General features: G+C 42.3%; 1 protein-coding gene across 1 annotated transcript in view; it reads right to left on the bottom strand.

Moving 5' to 3' along the window:
- Positions 1–24,151, bottom strand: part of SEMA5A (semaphorin 5A) — a 1,054,315-nt gene that overhangs the window by 2,869 nt on the left and 1,027,295 nt on the right. The window contains 1 exon segment of the mRNA XM_033929716.1: positions 7,162–7,373. Within this exon segment, the coding sequence (XP_033785607.1) occupies positions 7,162–7,373 (212 nt within the window).

Here is a 24,151-nt window from a genome sequence, read left to right as displayed (position 1 = left end):
TTTGAGTGCAATATTTGAATATGAAGATGGGGGGGGTGATATAGGTATTTGTCATAGATTACAATTTTGATTGAATTTAGGTGCTATTATAGTGTAATATGATTGTATAATATGTTGCACTTATTTTTGGCTTCAAAATGAATAAAGATATTAAAAAAAAAAAAAAGAAAATCACCATGCACTAATGACAACATTAACACATGGCTATTAATGAAAAAAAAAAAGAAAAAACATTTTTATGGCTGTGGTAAAAATGGCTTGAGCATGCAAGAAAGACCCACATAAGGACACATTAAGGCCAATTTTGACTGCAGTTTTATAAAGGACCCTTACGTACATTCAAATAAATGTCATTATATACCTAATTCATCAACTGTCAGTACATCTCAAGCTTGAGCAGTATTTTAGAACAGAATCTGCTGACACAGAGCTTGTTCTAAACTACAGGCGAAATAGACATTTATGCAGCATAAACATTCATTTTAGAAATAATGGCATTCTTTTATTGTTTTAACTCCTTTTATTGTGTTTTGTAAGCCGCACTGATCTGTTGTAAATTGCAGGATATCAAATTTTAATAAACATAAACATTAAAAATGGACAGGTTCAAAGACAGCACAAAACAGGTAATCTGTGTGACTTTGAAACATAACTGGTTATTATCTCGATGCTGTCACAGTGATTGATTTCTTATGCCAGTTTGGCATTTGGTGGGAGGGAGGGAGAACAAAAACCACTGAGCGATTAAGGGTGCAAGCTCCCTTAATTCCTCCAGTGGAGTGCTGCTCAATAACAGCTGTTTCACAATCCTACATGTACTTGGTAGTGCAGGTGTAACTCCTGATGTGGATCTTTCTGGACATAGATGTTTAGTCCCCTTCTGAAAAAAGAACTAGACATCCATGACCTTGCCACATACTTGTCCCACCCAAAACACACCCAGACTATACTGCCTTACAAATTGCACATAGTTGAGCTTGAATGTGCATGTGTACTTTTGTACTATGAGGCGAAGAAGTTGAAATATAAAATGCCAGATCAAAATTACATTGCTTTAAATATATGCCATTGAAACATGCTATTTCTGTATGGAAATCAGTAAAACAATGTACTTTGTGAAATGGGGACTTAGATGTTTATATCCATGAAGATCCAAAATAATGCAGAACTTCATTGGGTCTTGTACTCAGGAAGGTATATACAGTTTGCATATATGCAGATGATATTATGCTATTCCTAAATCAGTCACACAATACTGTCCCAGAGCTGCTATAAAATTATAATGAATTTTCAAGCTTTTCTAGGAACTGCAAATCTGAGTGCGTGCCATTGAATATTTATAGTATTAAAACAATGTTGCCTGAGTTTCTCTTTCAGTAGCAATAGGAAGTTTTAAAACATTTGGGTATCAAGTTTTGGTCCGCTTTAGAGAAGACTAGGGAAGTAAACATGACATTTATAATTCAACATTTAAAGCAGCTGATTTTTGGCAGGTCACCACTGCACTTTACATGTTAGAGGAACCTAGATGATATAAAAATGATATTAAGCCTAATGATTAATTGCATTCTAAGCATGCTACTGAATCCATTTCCCAGGCAGTTTTTCAAGTGAGTTGAGAAACTTCTTATGGCATAATTTATGAATAATTGCTCTCTCTACAGCAAGCTCTTATCTCACTGGATAAAGAACTTTCCCCATATGTGTAACTATGAATCGGCATACTTGATGCACAAGGAGTTTGGTGGCTGAGACTAGAGAATGACATGGTGTCAAAATTCATCACCGTTCCCATCCCCGCGGATAACCGCGGGAAACCATCTTCATGTCATTCTTTAAGGAGAGAGGGAAGAATCAGAGTATAATTGGGCACAATCACTGACCCACAAGCTTTGCTTTGAAAAATGCTGGTGTAGAAGGACCGAGGTTGAAATAGACACTAGAAAATGACATGGGATTATTTCCCGCAGTTATCCGAGGGGACGGGAACGGTGATGAATTTTGTCACCATGTCATTCTCTAGCTGAGACCTCCTGAAGAGGGAGGCCATAACTGGTTACATTTCGTCTTTCCAAGTTACTTTTTCATCCAACAATGAGCTGCATTCAATGAATTAAGGCCTGTCCTATCATATAAGCACCTCATAAGATATTCCAGAAGGTGGAAATAAATATTGAACATAAATGGCTATTAGAGCCACTTTGGAAGAACTTTAATATTAGGATTAGAAAGAAGCACATGGGTTAGGTGAGTTGGGCTCAGCTTGGGATTCATAGTAGATGGGATTTTAATTCATAATGGATCCCTTTTGTCCTTTGAAGAGATGAAGTTGAAATATAAAATGCCAGATCAAAATTACAGTGTTTTAAATATATGCCATTGAAACATGCTATTCCTGAATGGAAATCAGTAAAACAATTGTCCTCTGATGGAGTTAACTTGATCACTACAGAATAGTAAACAAGAGGCCTCTTGGGTATATTCCAAGTTAAGCATGGGTATATCCAGTGGGAAGAAGGGGCTCCTAAATGAGCAACACTTCAGAGCAGGGATGTCAAAGTCCTTCCTCGAGGGCCGCAATCCAGTCGGGTTTTCAGGATTTCCCCAATGAATAGGCATGAAATCTATTAGCATACAATGAAAGCAGTGCATGCAAATAGATTTCATGCATATTCATTAGGGAAATCCTGAAAACCCGACTGGATTGCGGCCCTCGAGGAGGGACTTTAACACCCCTGCTTTACAGGTGCAATTATAGACGCCTCTTGCTTCAAAGCTAATAGACAATCCTTATATTTCTATATGTATGTAGAACTATGGACGCCATTTAAAACAATTAATAAAAATTCTCATTTATAGTATGTTCGAAAAGCAATCTGAGTAAAGGCACTCTCAAAGATACATTGTATGAAAATTTACTCTTTGTAGTAGATAATATAGGATACAATAAAGACTCACTGTTATCACTTCAGCTTCCATGATCTTCAATGTGGTTTGAGTATGTTTTAAATGGGTGACCAGGGAATTGGATCAAGGACGTGCGCAAGATGTAATTTACTTAGATTTCAGCAAAGCCTTTGACACGGTTCCTCATAGGAGGCTCTTAATCTCCATGGGCTGAAGTTAGGGCCCAAAGTGGTGAACTGGATTAGAAGCTGGTTGATGGACAGATGCTAGAGGGTGGTGGTTAATGGAATTTGCTTGAAGGAGGGAAAGGTGAGTTGTGAAGTGCCTCAGGGATTGGTGTTCAATATGTTTGTGAGCAATCTTGCTAAAGGGTGAGAAGGTAAGATTAGCTTTTTTGCAGATAAAACCAAGATTTGTTACAGAGTGGACACCCCAGAGGGAGTGGAAAACATGAAAAAGGATCGGCAAAAGTTAGAATGGTCTAACGTCTGGCAACTAAAATGCAATGCGAAGAAGTGCAGAGTGATGCATTTGGGGGTAGAAATCCGAGGGAACTGCATGTGCTGGGAGGTGATAGGCTGATAAGCACTGACAGAGAGAGGGACCTTGAGGTGATTGTGTCTGAGGATCTAAAGGCAGCTAAACAGTGTGATAAGGCAGTGGCTGTAGCCAAAAGGTTGCTAGGCTGTATAGAAAGAGGAATAACCAGAAGAAGAAGGGAGGTGTTGATGCCCCTATATAGATCACTGGTGAGGCTGCACTTGGAATATTGTGTTCAATTTTGGAGGCCGTATCTGGTGAAGGATATAAAAAGACCTGAAGCTGTCCAGAGGAAGGCAACAAAAATGGTAATGGGTTTGAACAAAAAGAAGTAGGAGAAGAGACTAAAAGACCTAAATATGTATACTCTGGAGGAAAGGAGGGACAGGGGAGATATGATACAGATGTTTAAATACTTGAAAGGTATTCATATAGAACCAAATCTTTTCCAGACAAGAGAAAATAGTAAAACTAGAGGGCATAATTTGAGGTTGTAGAGAGGAAGACTCAGGAAATTATTTTCACAGAGAGGGTGGTAGATGCCTGGATTAAATGCTCATGAGACTCAGACAAAGGCTACATATCAGACATTCCCCTTCTCCCTTTAGTTTTCCCCACTCCCCTTTCTTTTTATTTTTATGCAATGTATCCCACCCATTTCCCTTTTTGTAGCATGTTTTGTCTGTAATAACTTGTCTGTCTTTTTATTACCCTATTTTTAATTATATTTTAAATTTTGTACAATGTAAACCGCTTTGGTAATTAAAGCGGTATATCAACGCTAAATAAACTTGAAACTTGAATGCCATCCCGAGGGAAGTGGTATAGAGGAAAACGGTAATGAAATTCAAAAAAGCGTGGGATAAACACAGAGGATCTCTAATTAGAAAATGAAGGAAGTAAATTAAAGAACTAAGGTCAGTACGGGAGAGACTTGCACAGCCTGTGTCCCATATATGGTGATTTGGTATAGGATGGGCTGGTGAGGGCATCAATGGGAACTCCACTAACTTGGAACATGAGGATGTTACTGGCCAGACTTTATGGTAGATATCCTGCAAACAGGATGGTTGGATAGGCTGGAGTGAGCTTGGATGGCAACTTCAGTATCTGGAATCTACAACAATACCAGGGGGACTTTACCGTCTATGACCCAGAAATATCAAAGAAGAGACAAGTTAATTTAATCATGTATTGGGCATAACTAATGGGCAGACTGGATGGACCATTTAGGTCTTTATCTGCCGTCATTTGCTATGTTGTAGTAAACGTAGAGGGGCATTTACAATAGGACGTCTAAGTCTGAGTTTGGACGTTTTGGGAAAGATGTCCAGAAATCTTTAGAGAAAATGTCCATTCTCAAAACAGCAAGACATCTATCTTTTTTTTTTTAATATAATGATCTATGTAGGTGCTTTGGTCTTTAGCACGTCTATCTTTTTTGGCCATTCTCAAATATAAATACATTCACATGAAAAATGCACAAAAGAAAGATTTTCAGACCACAAAGCAGTCAGCATTCTCTGTTCACAGAGCATAGACGAGGGGCACTCTAGGGAGGTACTGCAGTGACTGTCATATTTCAAAGTCCCAGGCACATATGTCACTATAAACAGCTTACATTGTATGGTGAGTCCTCCAAAACCCACCTGTACACCACAACAATAGCCCTTATGTCTGCAGGTGTCATCTTAATGTAGGTACAGTAGGTTTTGAAGGGCTCACCATGCAATATAAGCAAGATATGGTGAAATCTGTACATATAGACTTTAATGTGAAACCCTAACCCTAACCCTAACCCTTAGAGTACTCCTCTGCTCTCTGGGCTCAAATGTCTGTGTTAACATCGGAAACTGCTTGGGCTGGGAACTTTTCAGCACCCCCTCCTAATATAGGCTATAATGTACTGTTTTTTAACATCTTTGGGTAGTGGGAGGGGGCCAGTGACCACTGGGGGAGTAATGGGGGTTATGCCTTAATTCCTCCAGTTGCCGTCTGGTCAGTTTGCACATCTTTTAAGCATTTAGACGCTTTTAAAACAGGTCCAGCTCCAAACATCTAAAAAAAAAGCCTAGGACATTTTGTTAAATGCTTGATTATGCCTGACAAACATCCAAGTCCTAAGCCCACCCAAAACATGCCTCTAACATACCCACTAAAGATTTGGACACAAAGATTTGGAGACAAAACCAGAGATATGTCTAGAAAATCTGTTTGAGAATGCCCACTTGGATGTTTTGACTAGTAAGATGTCCAAGTGCTGGTTTATGCTGTTTTTTGGACGTCTATCTTTTTTGAAAATGAGCCCAAGTTATAGAATACCTATCGTTAGACACAAACATTTATAATGTTTACACAAATTACTATTATAATGCACTTGGAGGGGCATAATCAAAAGATACGTCTAAGTCTGTTTTAGGTCTAAATTGCTAGTCACCTGAACTCCATTCTCGAAAAATACATCCAAAATATTTCTTTTTTCAAAAAGTGTCTAACTTTACATCTAGCCGTTTGATCGTCCAGACCGCTAAGTCATCTATCTTTATACCCCATTCTCGTCCAAAAATTTGTCCAAGTCAAAAATGCCTAGATCAAGACCTTTTGGACATGGGAGGGGCCAGCAAAGTAATGGACTAGACACCCAGGCATGGCAACACAGTAGTGGGGCACCTTACAGGTGCAAACTTCACAAAAAGGGTGCCATATAAACATCTCACCAGAACTCCCTTATAGGTCATGGTGAGCCCCCCCCCAATCTTACTAAACCCACCTGTCTACAACCCCAATAACCCCAGACTACTTAAGCCATCTCTGTGCTGCTGATGTTCTAGAGGCAGGTATGTATGTTTTTATTCTGATTTTTATGGTGTTGGGGGGCGAGGATTGTCTGTGATCACTGGGGGAGCATGTGTGGGTCTGTACTTTGTCCCTGCAGTGGTTATCTGGTCACTTTGGATACCTTCTGGGCATTTAGACTGTTTTTACATCTCCTAAGTCACAACGTACAAGTTCCATCCAGGCAGCATCGTAAAACTTTTGGTTATACTTTGCAGTACGACTAAGTCTAGGTCAGCCCATGTCCTGCCCAGATCCCGCCCTGACCACTTCCCCTAAAATGCTCCTTTCAGCTCTGGGTGTACAGTAGCAATGAAGAGGCCTAAGCTGTTTTTAAATACATCTAAAACCCGTTTCGGTTATCGGCACTTGGACTTGTCTTATTAATCATCCAAGTGCCGATTTAGACAGGATTATAGATGTATTTCTGTTTTGATTATGAGCCCCTCGGTGTTTAACATCCTGATTTCTTAGGGGGAAATACCCCCATAGTGTGTTCACCATTCCGGCATTATCTGTTTAAGCTTAATATTCGATTGAATATTGCTGCTATTTGGATAAATTTTTTGGCCAGCCCTTGCTTCTCCCCAGACTATATAAATAGTATTAGGCCATTTAGTCTGCTTTTGGGCTCAATATTATCCATATACATTTTTAAAACTAATGGTTAGAAAAGTTGTACATTCACTAGCAACTGCTGAACATGTAACTTCCTTTGAATACTTGCACATAAGGTTTTTGTGGTATGAGCTTTTATGTTCATAACTGATATTTTCTCTGATGCTTTATGGAATGTTGAGCTAAAGAAAACATTCTCATATGGAAAGTAACACAAAACAGGCACAGTAGCACAAAAGATCCTTGTTCCCCATTCCTCACCTTGATGGCTTCCACAGAATCATACTTGTCCAGTTTGTTGATATGGTTAGTGATACTGGTGTTGAGAGGGGCTGGTGACACTGGATGAATAACAGTAGCATCATGGGACTGCTGCTGGTACCGTTGGCAGTAAGTATAGATAAGCAGTGTCAGAAGGCAACCAAGTATTGAGCTACTTAACCCCACTGCAATCATGTGGAACATGTTGAACTCTGCACAGTGGACATAAAAGTAATTATTATATAACTTAGATTATTCCTTGCATTTGCTTTAAAATTTTTTATTCTTGGTTCAACCCCTCCCTTGCTATGAAGGAGTAGCAACCTCAAAGAATCACAGACCAGAGCTAGAAAAGGCTGCCTCCTGTCTATTTGTCCTAGATCCCACTCTAAGCCTTCAGTGACAGACTTATGACTTACCTGCTGTAATCTTATGCAGATGGAGCACAAACAGTCATACTTTCAGCAGAATCATGACATTTGATTGGAACTTGTGTGGTGAACCTTTATTTGTACTAAATTGAGACAGGTGGCATGTAACCAATTTATTGAGGCAAGAACTTTTGAGAATGACAAATTGGACATTTTTCAAGCTTTGCATATAGTTGGTTGTTCTGTAACCATTGAGGAATATTTCTGACATGTTTTCTGGGAAGAGTGGGGGAGAAGTTGAGAATGTCATCAAGATCTATATCTCTGAGGACATCACTGCTGAAATCTTGGAAGACAGTGGGCCATCATGTAGCCCAAAGGGAATCAAAACATCACAATAAAAAACTTGGGGAACACACTATTCCCTTCAAACAATAGGCTAATGTTGGATGTAAGCGTTCATACACCTAATTAAATTGAATATATTTGATGTATTAGGATCTCAAGCGCTCGCAGTTAAGAGTTAATAGAACTAGTCTTGGCACTTAACTATTTCGCGAGCTCTCATCGGTCCTTGCATTTTTTTAAATTCAATTCAAAGTGTGTGACTAATATACTTTCATTTCTTAAGTTTATTTATTTATCCTTGTTTCAATACATACCCGGCCTTCTGACCACAGCGACACGACAAAAACTGATTATTTGATAGGGTAAAGTAACATCACTTCTGGGATATAATTTCCGGTACAAGCGCTCGCTGTCCTTTAAAATCTGGTATGTGATAAACAGAATCTGTTTACGATGTTCAGTACAGATCGGCTCTTCCAGTAAAACAAGACCGGATGTGACATAGGACGCCCTAAAAGTAATTTGAAAGAATTTCTCCATGAGTCTTCGACTAAAAGCTGAAATTAAAAGAGTTACCAAGGGGCTATTCGAACAGGTATGTTTGATAACCTCTTGTAATAGAGTTGTCTAGTTGAAGGAAAGGATTATAATTATAATTTTAAAATAATTATCTTTAGTGTTATTGTATATAGACCAGCTTGGAGGAAACAATGAGCATTTAAATACCTCATAAAGGCTAGTAGTAATAGGCAGTTAAGTTGACGTTCTGGGATTGAGTAATCTTGTCAACACCTAGCATTTAGCATTTAATATTTTGTGAAATAATATTTTGTGAAATAATGTATATTTAAACATGTATCGGTATAACATTAGAGGTTGGAAAATTTTTAAAAAGTTTAGAAGTTTTAAAAGTATCATGAGAAAATGGTTTTAAGGTTAAGTAGATGAATCTGAAGTTGAAGTTTAAGATAAAGATTTTGGATACATATAATAGTAGTGGGTGAAAAGAGGTTCTCTGGTGCTTTCACTAATTGGAAGATCTAAAATATAGATTAATTAATTAATTTATTTATAAAGTTATGAAAAATTAAGTTTGTTCCTTGTTTTCATTTTGTAGTATTGATTAATTCAACCACTCTGGTCCTGATGAAGCTCTCTCCTTGTATATGAGAGCGAAACGGAGATCTTCCATCATGTCGCTGTGGTCAGAATGCCGGGTATGATAACACTCACCCGAGCTAAGTATTATTACATTTACATTATAAGATTGAAACAAAGATAAATAGATAAACTTAAGAAATGAGAGTATATAAGTCAAACACTTTGAATTGAATTAAAAAAGATGCAAGGACCGATGATAGCTCGCAAAATAGTTAAGTGCCAATACTAGTTCTATTAGCTCTTAACTGCGAGTGCTTGAGATTCTAATACATCAAATATATTCAATTTAATTAGGTGTATGAACGCTTAGATCCAATATTAGCCTATTGTTTGATGGGAATAGTGTGGCCCAAAGGGAATCAACAGGTATTCATAGTGCCCGCCCCACGTTGTTAACGCTGTCTTCCATTCTTCTCCTTCTCTAGTTTCAAATCTGGTTATATACCCCCACCAATCCAACTTTGTACAAATTTGGATACCTTGGGGAAAATTCTAGAAATGGAGCCTAGGTTAGGTAAACTAATCACAGATGCCTAGCGAAACCAAACTAAAATTTCTGCCTAGGTTAATTGTTTTTTAATGAGTTAAATGGTGTGGTAATTGACCATGCCATTAAAAACCTGGTAAAAACAATTATTTTAATTGTTATTTTAAATTTCATGCAGAATACCACATGGCACCTAGGGACGCCTAAGCTGAGGAGCCCTGTGATGCACAACACCTACCTGAAAAGTAGGCATGGTTAAGGAAAGAGAATAGGCGTGATTGATTAGGCATTGTTAGGCATCTGAGGTATGCGCCGGGAAATTAGGCCAAATATACCGGCACCTACCTCTAGGACTCCTAGCGATGCATAAGTCAACTTAGGCACTGCTAGGTGTGATTCTGTAAACGGCGACGCATATTTGATTTACAACCGTGACAACTGGCGCCTACAAGGCACCGTTTATAGAATCAAGTCCCTTTTGCTTGATAAAACAATTTGGCTATTAGAGGAAGGGGTTACCGATTCTTAACCATGATCTTGTTGAGACCCCTCTAGGCAATATAGGAGTGTAAGCCCTCAAGCCTTGGCTACAGAAAAGCCAAATAAACAAACAAACAAAACCCTCATAAACCTTGCCCCAACTGATAGTGTGGAGGACCTAATGAATCTTTTCTTGAGGCTATTGTGGACAAAATCCCCCATTTTTCAAATGGGTACATCTTGCTCCTCAGGGGCATCATACCTGGTAACAGGTCAATGAAAAAACTGTACAGCCTGAGAGGAGGCAATTTGCTACTTTTTCACAGAATATATCTACAAACTTCACATATGTGTCTGAGACTTCTGAACAGAATGGTTGCTATTTTAACAAGACAGCAGTTATGCAAGTTTTATAAAAATTAGAGCTCCAAGCAAGAATATCCTCAGATCTCCAAATGCAGAAGAAGAAGTCCCAAGATGATTGGAAAAAAGGGACATGGCTTTGAGATGGAAAGCCATGGTCTCCTTATAGAGTCAGCTCACCATGAGTCAATCTCGAGTGAAAGCATAAACAAAGCTTTTGTTCATGGCACTTTTGTCAACCATTACTACCTAAATCAGGGGTGTCCAACCTGCATCCCCGTGAAGTATTTTGTGCGGCCCTGGTCGAGGGCGATGCAGTGTTTTCCTCTGCTGCCCCCGGGTGTTTACCGTCATGCCGGCTCCCTCGTCTGTCTTGCTGCAGCGTTTGCACGGCCCCAGAAAATTTTTTTCGTCCAATGCGGCTCAGGGAAGCCAAAAGGTTGGACACCCCTGACCCAAATTGTCATAAGCGATGTTTTCCATGAGAGACCTAAACACTTGTCAAGTGTTATGTACAATTACTTACTGCTCTTGACACCAGAAAGTCCAAACCAGGGTGGACTGTCCTTTCCAGAGGGTGGCTAAAGAAAAAGAGAGATCCTACAAGCATCCATAGAAGGAGAATTACTTTCTTTCTGTGCCTGTATCAGTCTTATGTTTATTATATATGGTCGATTGATTGAAGGTTTTATTATTTTATTTAATACACTCTTTATTTTTGTTGTATTGTAAGCCACTTAGATTTCCCAAATATTCCGGAACTTGGAGCCAGCAGACATGGACAGTTATAATAAGATAGGTTGTTCTTTCAGCCACAGTACAAAGTCTGGAGCCGTGGAGAGGCATTCTCAATAGGATGTCCACATGAAAAACACATAAAAGCAAGATGTTTGGATATGGTACCCAAATGTCCTACCCTGTCAGAACAGCTTGCCATCAGCTGATCGCAGCAAGGGAATCCCTATCAGCTGAGCCAGTTTCGGGGATTACTGCCCCTGCCAGAATCAACTGAACTAGCAGGGAGATTCCTCTTTCCCCTCCTCCCTCACAGGCACTGATCCCCTAGCCCCCTCCACAGAGAGCCCCGCCCTACACCCCTTTCCCCCAACATCCCCACACACTCCTGACATCCCCTCACACACCCCTGTACCTTCAGTAGATAAACTGGCAGGAGAGATGCCCACTCCCTCTGCCGCCGGGCCCCATCGAACCCTGACACTCCACTCCAAACAAAACCACAGCCCCCCCCTGAACCTATGGCATCCCACCCCAACATACCTGAACCCCTGGCACCAGGAAGGGGAAGGCCTGCCATTATAAAGAGGCAGGCCTGCTGGCAGGTAGGAGTGGGCATACCTCCTGCCAAATTGTCATTGAAGGTTTGGGGTTGTAGGAGGTGTTTGGGTGGGGAGCCACAGGTTTGGGGCTGCCATGGTAGGATGCCACAGGTTCAGGTGGTGCCATGATGGGGTGCCGCTGGTTCAGGGGGTGTCATGGTTTGATGGGGCTAGCAGCAGGAGTGGGTGGGCATCCCTCCTACCATTTTATCTACTGAAGGTACAGTGGGGTGTGGGAGGATGTCAGGAGTGCGTGGGGATGTTGGTGGGAGGGGTGCAGTGTGGGGGCTCTCTGTGGAGGGTGCTGGGTGATCGGTGCCTGTGAGGGAGGGAGGGAGAGAGGATTCTCCCTGCCAGTTCAGTCGATCCTAGCAGGTGTCACAAACCCGGCACTGTAGTTAGGTTTGTTCCATGGAAAGGACAAAAAACCCTAACCTTGAAGAGAGCTGATCAATGCAGCAGCTTTCCTACCAGCAGATCACAAAGCTCTGTCCCTAGCAAGAGCGCCCAAGAGCAGGAGCCCTGGGAGGAGGGGAAACAGGAGGAGATAATTAACTTCTCTAAGCCTAGTGTAGCTCCTAACAAAGTACACTCTAGGAGACAAGCTCCTAGCCATTCTAGCACACACCTGCTGAAGTTAATTGAGCAGCAGCAGAAGGCTCAGCACAAGGCTGCCCACCCCCCCACCCCCTCAGGTTAGGGCATGGCTTGCTGAGAGCTAGTCCAATAGAGCAGAGCAAGCTGAGCAAAGGCAGTCTGGATCCAGCACTGGAAGGAGACTTATGGCCAGGTGCTCCCGAGTGCAAACAAGGGAATGAAATAGAGATGAGAGAGCTGGATGATTCCCCACTGGCAAGCCTGCCTGATTGTCTACAAACAGAGGAAGCCATGGACATTACCTGGGAGCCTGAAGAAGTCTTCATGGAGGAAAGTTGAGTTTTTCCTTTTTCCTTTCAAATTGCATTGTGTTTTGGGTGCATGTAGGACTTGTGCTGGCTGTGCGTGTGTGTGAGCATTTCCAAAGCTCACTCCAGAAGAATTCTCCAGTGTTTTGAAAGACTGTGAATTATGTTTTTGCTTTTCTTTTTCTTGCTAAAGAAAGTTTAACTACTGATTGTTCAGTGGGAGTTGTGGGGTCTGAATCCACAAAATATCCTTGGGTTGGGATTGTGGAGCCATTTAGAGCACAGTTCTTCAACCGCCGGTCCGCGGACCAGTGCCGGTCCGCAGAAAATTCCTGTCGGTCCTCGCAGGGCTGGCGAGATGGACGTTGTTAAATTTCCTGCCCTGGTGGTGTTCGCGGAAATCTTCTGTTCCTCCCAGCCTCGGGCGATCAAGACAGGCTGCCGACGTCGGGTATTCCCTCTGAGTCTCGCCTATGCGGAAATAGGAAGTTGAAACAAAATAGGCGGGACTCAGAGAGGAAAGATCCCGACGTCGGCAGCCTGTCTTGATCACTGCCCCTGCCGAGTCGCCGAAGAGGGCCGCGGGGAAGCTGCAAGTAGAAGGGAGATGGTCAGCGTGCGCGGTGTGGGGCAGCGTGTGGATTGGGGCCATCAGTAGCGTCTGTGCTGAAAGCCTGCCCACGTGCAGAATGTGGCGGATAGGGGCCTCCAGCTCGTCTTGGGCGGCAGGGCCTGCGGTGCAAAGCTGTTTTTGCCGGCTTGGGGGAGCCTTTAACTGTGGCTGTCTCCTCTCCTAGCAGCTCTGTACTTACCAGGGCAGTGATTCACTTTGGCAACTTCCCCTTTCCTCAGAGGCGGCAACGGACCCAAGGCTGCCTAAGGAAATCACTACTGCAGGCAAGTACTGAGAGCTGCTGGAAGGAGAGGAAGCCACTGTTGGAGGCTGGGAAGCTGCTGGATAAAGGGAGAGCTGCTACTGCACCTGGAGGGAGGTAGAAAGAGAGATGCTGCTGGGAGGGGAAGAGGGAAAGGGATAGGAAGAGAGCTACTGTTGGATAGGGGGAAGGGAGAAGGAAAAAAGGAAGGAAACAGCTGGCAGGGAGATTAGAGGAGGGAAAGGGGAGAGAAAGGAATGAGAAAGTAGAGAGAGAATGATGTTGGAAAGGGGGTCAGCAGAGAAATGAGAGAGGGATAAAGGGATCTGGTGTAGGAGAGATAAAAATGAAGAAAGCAGTGAAGCTGGAATGAATGATGTAAAAAGGAGAGAGGAGGCACAGGCTGGATGGAAAGGGAAGAGGGACATAGAAAGAAATCAGATTCATATGGAAGGAGGAGAGGCCAGAAAGTGGATGGAACGGGCAGACGCTGGAAGGAAGAGTGGAAAGAAGATGAAAGCAGAGACCACAAAAGGTAGAAAAAAATCATTTTATTTCTATTTTGTCATTACAATATATCAGATTTGAAATATATATCCTGCTAGAGACATAACTGGGGACTGCAAAGCCTAACACTATTCCTATCATGTGTGACTGCAGTATTCTGTTAGCATGATATTTCTGTGTAGCATTCTGTAATAATTTGGCTTGTTCAGTTTTCTTGATAGTAGAGGGGATATATGTGAAGGGGAGGGGAGACAGGGGTTTTGTTGGTCCTTGCTCTGAATATTTATATTTATAAAATGACAATTGTACAGAATATTGTTTCTTTTTATACTTTAATAAAATACGTTCAATATAAAATCATAACTGAGGCTTGTGCAGATGGGATCAGATGGTTTGTGGGGACCGAGCTTGCGGAGACGGGGCGAAAATGTGTTTTTTTATTTCAGTCTTAGTAGTTTGCCGGTCCACAAAATAATTCTTTTATTTCTGCCGGTCCACGGGTGTAAAAAGGTTGAAGAACACTGATTTAGAGAATGACACGGGGAAAAGATCTGTCCCAGTCACTGCACCGTCCCTGGCCCACCATCCTCTGCACCGCCCCGTCACCGCCGTTCCCTTCACCGCCCCGTCACCGTCACCCCTTTCGCCGCCCCGTCACTGCCATCCCATTCACCGCCCCGTCACCGTCCCCGCAGCATCCATATAAGCCTTAGTACTGCAATATTTAGCTTATTCCTTTCTTATAAATCAAAGTTCTGGCTGCTGAACTAGAGAAAGAGATGTTCAGCTGGCAGGGCTTTGTTTATAAATTTTTATCAACACAACTAATATACTACTTTATCCTATAGCAAAAAATACATAAATAAATAGAATTTTTTTTTCTACCTTTGTTGTCTGGTTTCTGCTTTCCACATCTTCTCATTCAATTTCTTCCATCCACTGTGTGTCTTCTCTCTGAGTCTTCCATTTGCTGTTACTGTGCCTTTCCCTTCACCCCCTTCACAATTGGTCTAGCACCCATCTTCTTCCCTCCACTCCCCCATAGTCTGGCATCTGTCTTCTTCCCTTCCAGCGTCTTCTCCCCACTCTGCCTTCCACATTTCCCTTCAGGGTCTGTTCCTCTCTACCCTCTTTCAATGTCTGTTCTATTCCTTTCCACCACCACCCTTCCCTCCCTCCTTTACCATCTGTTTCTTTCTACCACTACCACCCTTCTTTCATATCTTCTATCAGTCCCCCCACCATCACTAGCAGTCTCTCTTCTCCTTTACCATGAGCAAATAGAACTTCTGAAAATTGTATTGCTGAGGCATTATTTCTAATGCCTCAGCATTAGACATCAATTTTATAATTCTTACTGTCTGCTCTGATTTCATTCACAGTTTGGTTTGTGTTGTGGCTGAGGATTCCATGAGGCATTTAACCTTTTCCTCTCTCTTGAACTGTGATTTCAAGTTGATTTCTTCAATAATGGAGTCTCACGGCAGTAGCAGTTTTCTCTTTTGGGCTCTTTTGACATTGTTTAAGGGATTTCTTGTACATTTGGTGCTGGTCTTCTCTGATGAGGTCACTTCAGAATCTATTTCCAAGGAAGAGAAACTTTTTCCCTTTCACTCTCTCCTTCCTTGTGTGAGCCGGGAACACGCGGTCCCCGCAGCCCCCACCCGCACGCTGGCTCGATCATTTAACCAGCTTCCTCTCTCCACCTCACCTTAGTTTGCCAGCTTTCTTTTTCGGCGACCGGCATGCTTTCAAAGAGCCGCGCATGCGCGGCTGCTCAAAGTTCAATCTTCTGCTCTGCTGCAACTTCCTGTTTCCGGTTGGGTCAGAGCAGAAGATTGAATACTGAGCAGCCACGCATGCGTGGCTCTTTGAAAGCATGCCGGTCGCCGAAAAAGAAAGCCGGCAAACTAAGGTGAGGTGGAGAGAGGAAGCTGGTTAAAAGATCGAGCCGGCGTGCGGGTGGGCGCTGCGGGGACCGCGCGATCCTTGATGCCTCACTGCGGTTACAAGACCATTCACCGCTCCATGGGGCGGTGAATGGCCTTGTCCCCGTCCCCGCAGAGGCTGCTATTTTTCATTCCCCGTTTTGGCGGGTTACCCGCGGCTAAACGCCGTGTCATTCTCTAGGGCCATTCTCTGGCAGCTTTATTTAAGTGGATTCAACAACTCCCCACCCCCGCCAGCTTGCCTGGTTTGGCAGGGGAAGCCTGTTTCAACTCAGGCCAACACAGTGTGCTTGCTAAGGCAAATTGACTTTTGTTAGCAATGACAAAACTTACCAATTATTGCTTTCCTCTTAGTGTGGAAGGACCTTGTGAGACTGTTAAATACTGACCCTGAGGAAAGGGCTGCTCAGACCAGGGCTGACTTAGTAACCAAGCCCTCTGAGCTATTTTGTGTTTGTTTCATCTTTTTGATTTGGACTTTTGAACAGTGGCTGCACTGTTGAACACAACGCCATTGTTAAATAAAGCTTTACTATTTTTGAGGAACTTGGTTATCCTGATTTTGTGTTTTCTGACAGTGTTACCCCAGCAGGGCCTTTCACCTTGAAAAGGCACGCCAGGATTTGTGTTTTTGCGCACTACCCGGTAGCCCTACTGAGGACCCGGTACCGGGAGTGTGACACAGGAAAATCTCCATCAAGCATGAATCCCCGAACCGGCTCAGCTGATGGGGATTCCCTTGTCGCAATCAGCTGATGGCATGCCTACTTTTTTTTTTCTCCTCCATGGGTGGTAGGAGGGTGTTGTGACTTAAACCCTCCAGTGGTCATCTTGTCAGTTTGGTCACCTTTGGAACAATGTAAAATAGGTTAAAGTAAGTTTCATCTAGGACATCCTGGGAAAGCTTTGATTATTGCTGAAGGACATCCAGGTTTAAGCTTACCTGATTCCTGCCCATAACATACCTCCAAAAATACCTCTTTGAGCTCTGGACACACAGTAGCTTAGAAGTGCTGCTGGATATCCAGAAAGTCAGTTTCGATTATCAGCACTTGGATGTTGACATAGGCTGTTTTTTGGACGTTTAAATGTTTTATGAGTCTAATAACTTCTCATCTAGAAATAAACTAGTATCTCCAATTTGCATAGGTTCCTCATTGACACCCTAAAAAGAGGTGATGCTACAGGAGTTATCCAAGAGGGTTTATAGGAGCTGATCTTTTCTATCCTCCATGCTCCCTACTTGAGATCAATTTGGATGATTAACTGGATGAAGCCATCTAAGGTATTGGGCAGTCCAATTACATAGGACAGATCCTTCTTCACTGCCTCTGTTAACCACACCCGTTTCATCTGGGATCATGAATTTCATATAATATGGGGCTAATATATTTAAAATGGTGGAAGTGGGTAAATAAATAATAAATAGTGAATATAGAAGCTCCACTTACTAATTTGAGAGCACTATCTCAACGGAAGAAAAGCCTCAGGTATTATCTTAGTAGAGCATAAATGCTCAGACCTCCTCCACCCACATCATTGGCAAAAAATTTCAGAGGAGAATGTGCTGTTACCACTATTCAGTTTTAGTGCAGGACTGAGATAACTAGCTGCCTCTGTACTGTGAAGGAACAAGTGATACTAAACAATAGCCAACGTTTCACGGTATAAAACCATTTCTTCAGGGCTTATCGACTTTCACTTTCCCACACAAGTTGCGTTGCTCGCTTGGAGTGAGAGCGAGCAAGAAGTTTTTTGCCAATGATGTGGGTGGAGGAGGTCTGAGCATTTATGCTTTACCAAAATAATACCTAAGGCTTTTCTTTCATTGAGATAGTGCTCTCAAATTATTAAGTGGAGCATCTATATTCATTTAATATGGAACTCCATAGCCTAAACTTGGCAGTGTATTCCTTGATAGGATAGTTCCCTTGGTAAAGGGCAAATAGAGTCACTTCCAAACAAGTCCTGTATACCAAGGCCTGGAAAAAGGAGTCAATGGGAGACAACTTTAGGACCCCTTTGTTCAGGTAGATTGAGGGCCCAGGTCTGCAGATCTCCAGATCTCCTCACAACAAGGACCTCATGAACCCTATTTTCCTTTTGTTGATGGGTTAGAAATTTTGTCACATAAGCAGGTATAATTTACAGTTTTATATAAAGATACGGAAGGTATTCCAAATCCTTAACTGATCAAGGAATGCAATTTGGAAGCTGCATACAGTCTCACTAAAAACAAAACCTCTGGCATATTCCTTTGCAAGTTAGTAATGGCTTACACCACCATAACTATCCTTTATGGGTTAACCATGGGGTAAGGTCAGTAGACAACTGCCTGGAAGGAGTTTGACAGTACAAGGCTTCTCACTACTCCATGATGGTCCTCAGGTAATAAAAGTGGGAATGAATAAAAACAATCCAACAAATGAAGCATAAACCACACCTATAAATGAAGAGATAAAAATCTTCAAGGAGTCTTTGTTCACAACCAAAGGACTCAACATGGTCTGTATTTTGACTCACACAAGAGCCTGCTTCAGGGGTTACATTAAAAATCACTATAAAAGATATATGAAGATATATAAATATAAAAGTCATTGCAATGAAATGAACATATACACAAGATGTCATAAGAACATAAGCAATGCCTCCGCTGGGTCAGACCTGTGGTCCATCGCGCCCAGCAGCCCGCTCACGCGGCGGCCCAACAAGTCCAGGACCTGTGCAGTAATCCTCTATCTGTACCCTACTATCCCCTTCTCCAGCAGGAAATTGTCCAATCCTTTCTTAAACCCCAGTACTGTACTCTTCCCTATTACGTCCTCTGGAAGCGCATTCCAGGTATCCACCACACGTTGGGTAAAGAAGAACTTCCTGGCATTTGTTTTAAATCTGTCCCCTTTCAACTTTTCCGAATGCCCTCTTGTTCTTATATTTTTTTTGAAAGTTTGAAGAATCTGTCCCTCTCTACTCTCTCTATGCACTTCATGATCTTGTAGGTCTCTATCATATCCCCTCTGAGTCTCCTCTGCTCCAGGGAAAAGAGACCCAGTTTCTCCAATCTCTCAGCGTATGAAAGGTTTTCCATCCTTTTTATCAGACGTGTCGCTCTCCTCTGAACCCTCTCGAGTAACGCCATATCCTTCTTAAGGTACGGCGACCAATATTGGACGCAGTACTCCAAATGCGGATGCACCATTGCCCGATACAATGGCAGGATAACTTCTTTCGTTCTGGTAGTAATACCCTTCTTGATTATACCTAGCATTCTATTCGCTCTTTTAGAGGCCGCTGCGCACTGTGCCGTCGGTTTCATTGTCATGTCCACCATTACCCCCAAGTCCCTTTCTTGGGTACTCTCATTCAATAACATCCCTCCCATCGTACAGTTGTACCTCAGGTTTCTGCTTCCCACATGCAATACTTTACATTTCTCAACGTTGAACTTCATCTGCCATCTCGTCACTCATTCCCCTAGTTTGTTCAAGTCTCTTTGCAATTCTTCACAGTCCTCCTTAGTCCGAGCTCCACTAAATAGTTTGGTGTCGTCCACAAATTTTATTATCTCGCACTTCGTCCCTGTTTCTAGATCATTTATGAATATATTAAATAGCAGCGGCCCAAGCACTGAGCCCTGTAGAACACCACTTGTGACCCTCCTCCAGTCCGAGTAGTGGCCCTTCACCCCATCCTCTGTTTCCTACCTGCCAACCAGTTTCTGATCCATCTGTGTACGTCTCCATCCACCCCATGGTTCTTCAGTTTCCAGAGTAGACGTTCATGAGGCACCTTGTCAAAGGCTTTTTGGAAATCTAGGTATATGATGTCTATGGGGTCTCCTTGGTCCATCCGTTTGTTAATTCCTTCGAAGAAGTGCAATAAGTTAGTTAGGCACGATATCCCCCTGCAGAAACCATGTTGGCTGGTTATCAGAAGTTCGTTTCTTTCAAAATGTTCATCGATGTTTTCTTTTATCAGTGCTTCCACCATTTTCCCCAGAACCAAGGTCAGACTCACCGGTCTGTAGTTTCCCGAGTCACCTCATGATCCCTTTTTAAAGATGGGCGTAACATTGGCTATCTTCCAATCCTCCGGGATCACTCCTGTTTTCAGGGATAGGTTGCAAATTTGCTGCAGTAGTTCCGCTATCTCCTCCTTTAACTCCTTCAGAACTCTTGGATGGATTCCGTCCGGACCCGGGGATTTGTCAGTTTTTAGTTTTTCTATCTGCCTGCGTACATCTTCAAGGCTCACTTCCATGGATGTTAATTTTTCAGCTTTACTGAATACAAAAATAATGGACAAAGGTACAATATATATAAATACTATGAATTTGGTGGATAAAGAACTGAAAAAAGTGAATAAAGAAGACAACAGAGAGTAGTAAAACAATGTGTATGTATATATATAAATGTTCTGTACCTGTCTTAGGTACATTAGATCAGTGGTTTCAAACTTGCGGCCCGGGGCCCAAAGCGGCCCACCAGGTACTATTTTGAGGTCCTCGATATGTTTATCATAATCACAAAAGTAAAATAAAACAGTTTCTTGATCATATGTCTCTTTAGCTATAAATTACAATATTATTAAGACTTAGCCAAAAGGAAAGATTTATAAACTATAAAGAGTTTTACCTCATGCAAAATTGTCATTTCTTTTTTTTTTTTTTTTTTTTTGTAATTTTTTATTTATAATTATACAATCTTATTTTACAAGAATTAATTCTTGTACATTGAATACAGGAAAGAAAATTTTAACGCAATAATACTTTTACCACAATCATCATAATGATGATAATAAACCCCTTCTTAGACCACAATAAACAGAGGTTGACCAAAACTAAAATTAGAGAGAAATTTAAAGGAATAATACAAAAAAGAAAGGCATTATGTATCTAGCGCCCAATTATTATTATCCCTTAATCCTTAATCCTTGATGATCTGCTTAACATCTAGAAATTCCTTCAGATGGTTAGGAGAGAAAAAAACATATTTAACACCTAAGTACCTAACCAGGCATTTGCAGGGATACACCAATAAAAATGTTGCTCCAATATTTATAGTCTGTTGTCGCATTGCAAGAAAATCTTTCCTCCGTTCTTGTGTAGTCTTAGCTACGTCAGGATATATCCATATTTTCCGTCCCCCAAATAATTTTTGGGAATTTTTGAAAAACAATTTCATAATCATATTCACATCCTGTTCAAAGACAAATGATACTAGTAATGTTGCTCTGTCCATTTCAGATGTTATCGTTTGTTCCAATAAAGCCGTCACATTTGCAAAATCTATCACATTTGTCTCTCCTTCTCTTACTTTCCCAATCTCATTTCCATCTTCATTTACCTTTCCTTTTCCATTTCCATCAGGCATCTTTTTATTTGGTAAATAATAAATTTTATTAATTGGAGGAATACAATTTGAAGAAATTTCCAAATTCTCAATGAGGTATCTTTTCAGCAAATCAATAGGTAACATTCCTGAAATTTGAGGAAAATTTAGAAAGCGGAGGTTCAAACGCCTGTTAAAATTTTCAAATTGTTCTAGTTTCTTATGAATGATAGAGCTATCTTTAATTGAAGCCAATTTGAATTGTTGCAATTGTTGTATGTCCCCCTGCATTTGCTTGGCTTGGCCTGTAAACTCCATTTTCATAGATTCAACTGACCCAGTCAAAATTTCCAGTTTTTCATTTAATTTTGTTACCTCATCAGTTGATTTTTCAATTTTCCCTTCCATCCTCTGCAACAATTGCCAGATGCTGTTCAAAGAAACCTCCGTTTGAGAGAGGGAAAAATCCCCTCTCTCTGCTGTTGATTCCATCTGCCGTCCCGCCGACAACGCTGAGCCCTCGCCGGGAGACCCCACGCTTTCATTTCCGGAAGCGTGTGTCTCTCGCCACAGCGTTTCGGCTGTAGCCGGACACGGAGGCGTCGTGGGAGCTGAAGGAGACAACGATGTTTCAATGCCCGAAAGGGCCAGTGACTCCCTCCCATCACCGCCCAACGCCGAGCTCTCCGTCATTTCTTTAATAAGACATTAACTATTTTTTTTCTGAGGCCCTCCAAGTGCTTACAAATCCAAAATGTGGCCCTGCAAAGGATTTGAGTTAGAGACCACTGCATTAGATAGATTGAGAATATACCAGGACAGACAGGGAAAATGCTTGAAGTACCTGTATGTAAACCACTTTGAGTGTGGTTGTAAAACTACAAAAAGTTTGCATACAAGTCCCAATCCCTTTCTCCCTGTATGTGTTGTCTTCTCCTTTAGTTGCAAACAATAAAGACTCCTTGAATATTTTATCTCTTTGAGCATAGGTGTGGTTTATGCTCCATTGGTTGGATTGTTTTTACCCATTCCCGTTTTTTGTTTTGTTTCCTGGGACTTGGTTCCAGTCCTTTTGCCAATCCTCAGGTAATGACACAAACAGTTCCACTCTTAAAAACACCAGGGGCCAGTGACATGCTTCATCAACAAGAGCCCCCTTTCCTTTTGGGGTTGTGGTACTCAAGGGCTGACAGAACTTCAGATACAGCCCCAAGAGGCTCCAGCAAGAAGGTGTAGACACCAGCCACCTAATATTCCAAACAATTTAAAGCTGTCTATCCCCAAATATTCAGCAAGAGATAACTGGGTAACCATGAACTGGCTATCTCGGAGGTGTTCTTGGGGGGGTCAAAGTTATGCCTTAATATTCAGAACTAGCTGGGCAAGGCTATTGCTTAGATAGGATCGCATAAATAGTTGTCTTATTTCTGCGTTAGCTGATACCTGGTTAGTGCTGAATATCGGCTTGACCAGGAATGATGAAGATAGAGAGCAAAAGCCCGGATATTCAATGCTGCTCAACAGAAATGGCTTGGCATTGGGTATCTAGGATCAGCGCCAGGTAATCACTGGGCTGCCTGCCACTAGCTGAAAATTGCCTGGCATGTGTCCGGAAGAAGGAAAAAGAAGAAGTACTAGGTAGAGAATGACATGGGGAAAAAAAATTTGTCCCCGTCTCCGCCCCATCCCTGTGAGCTCGGTTCCTGTCCCTGTCCCGTCGAGCTCGGTCTCTGTGAGCTCGGGCCCTGTCCCCGCAAACCATCTGATCCTTTCCACACAATCCTTGAATAGATTTATACTGAACTTATTTTATTAAAGTATAAAAAGAAACAATATTCTGTACAATTGTCATTTTATAAATCAAAGTTCTGGCTGCCAAACTACAGCGAAAGAGATCTTCAGCTGGCAGGGCTTTGTTTATAAATGCTTATCAACATATCTAGTATACTACTTTATCCTAAAGCACAAAAAAGAAAATAAATACATTTTTTTTTCTATCTTTGTTGTTTGGTTTCTGCTTTCCTCATCTTCTCCTCATTCAATTCCTTCCATCCACTCTCTGCCTTCTCTCTCTCTCTCTCCCTCCACTCCCCCACCCCACCCATTGATTTGGCACCCATCTTCTTCCCTCCACTCCCCCATAGTCTGGCATCTGTCTTCTTCCCTTCCATCTTTCCTTCCCTCCCCCAGGTGGTTTTTAGCATCTCTCTCCTCCTTTCCCCCCTCAGATCTGGTATTTGTCTCCCCAATACAGCATGTGCCTTTTCTTTATGCCCTCCTTCCATCCAGTTCCCTTCAGTGTCTGTTCCTATCTCTCTTCCCCATTTCCCTTCAGCGTCTCTCTCACCAATTTCCCTTCAGCATCTCTCTCACCCATTTCCATCTTCTCCCCACTCTCTCTTCCCCATTTCCCTTCAGCGTCTGTTCCTCTCCACCCCTCTTCAACACCCTTTATGCAGTCCAGCAGCCCCTTCCCTCCCTCCCTCCAGCCCGCTCGCCGCGGTCTGAGCATCTCCCTCCCTTCCCCATACCTTCGCTGGCAATTTTTTATTTTTTCTGAACAAGCAGCCAGAGCCTTGAAGTTACGTGCGGCTGCCGAAAAGTTCCTGTTTCCAGCTGCGTCAGAGAAGAACTTTTTGGCAGCCGCACGCGACTTCAAGGCTCCAGCTGCTTGTTCAGAGAAAATTAAAAATCGCCAGCGAAGGTAAGAGGAAGGAAGGGAGGGAGATGCCCGGATGGCGACGATTGTTAGGAAGGAAGGAGGGAGGGGGCTCCTGGATTGCGAGATCGTTGAGCGCCCGCGTTCCCTCCCTTAACTGCGTAGACAAGGCCATTCACTGCTCCACAGGGCAGTGAAAGGCCTTGTCCCTGTACCCA

Source organism: Geotrypetes seraphini, chromosome 2, assembly GCF_902459505.1.
Source record: "Geotrypetes seraphini chromosome 2, aGeoSer1.1, whole genome shotgun sequence".
NCBI classification, from domain to species: domain Eukaryota; kingdom Metazoa; phylum Chordata; class Amphibia; order Gymnophiona; family Dermophiidae; genus Geotrypetes; species Geotrypetes seraphini.
Note: the sequence above shows the minus strand (reverse complement) of the source record. Positions and strands in the feature narration are given on the sequence as shown.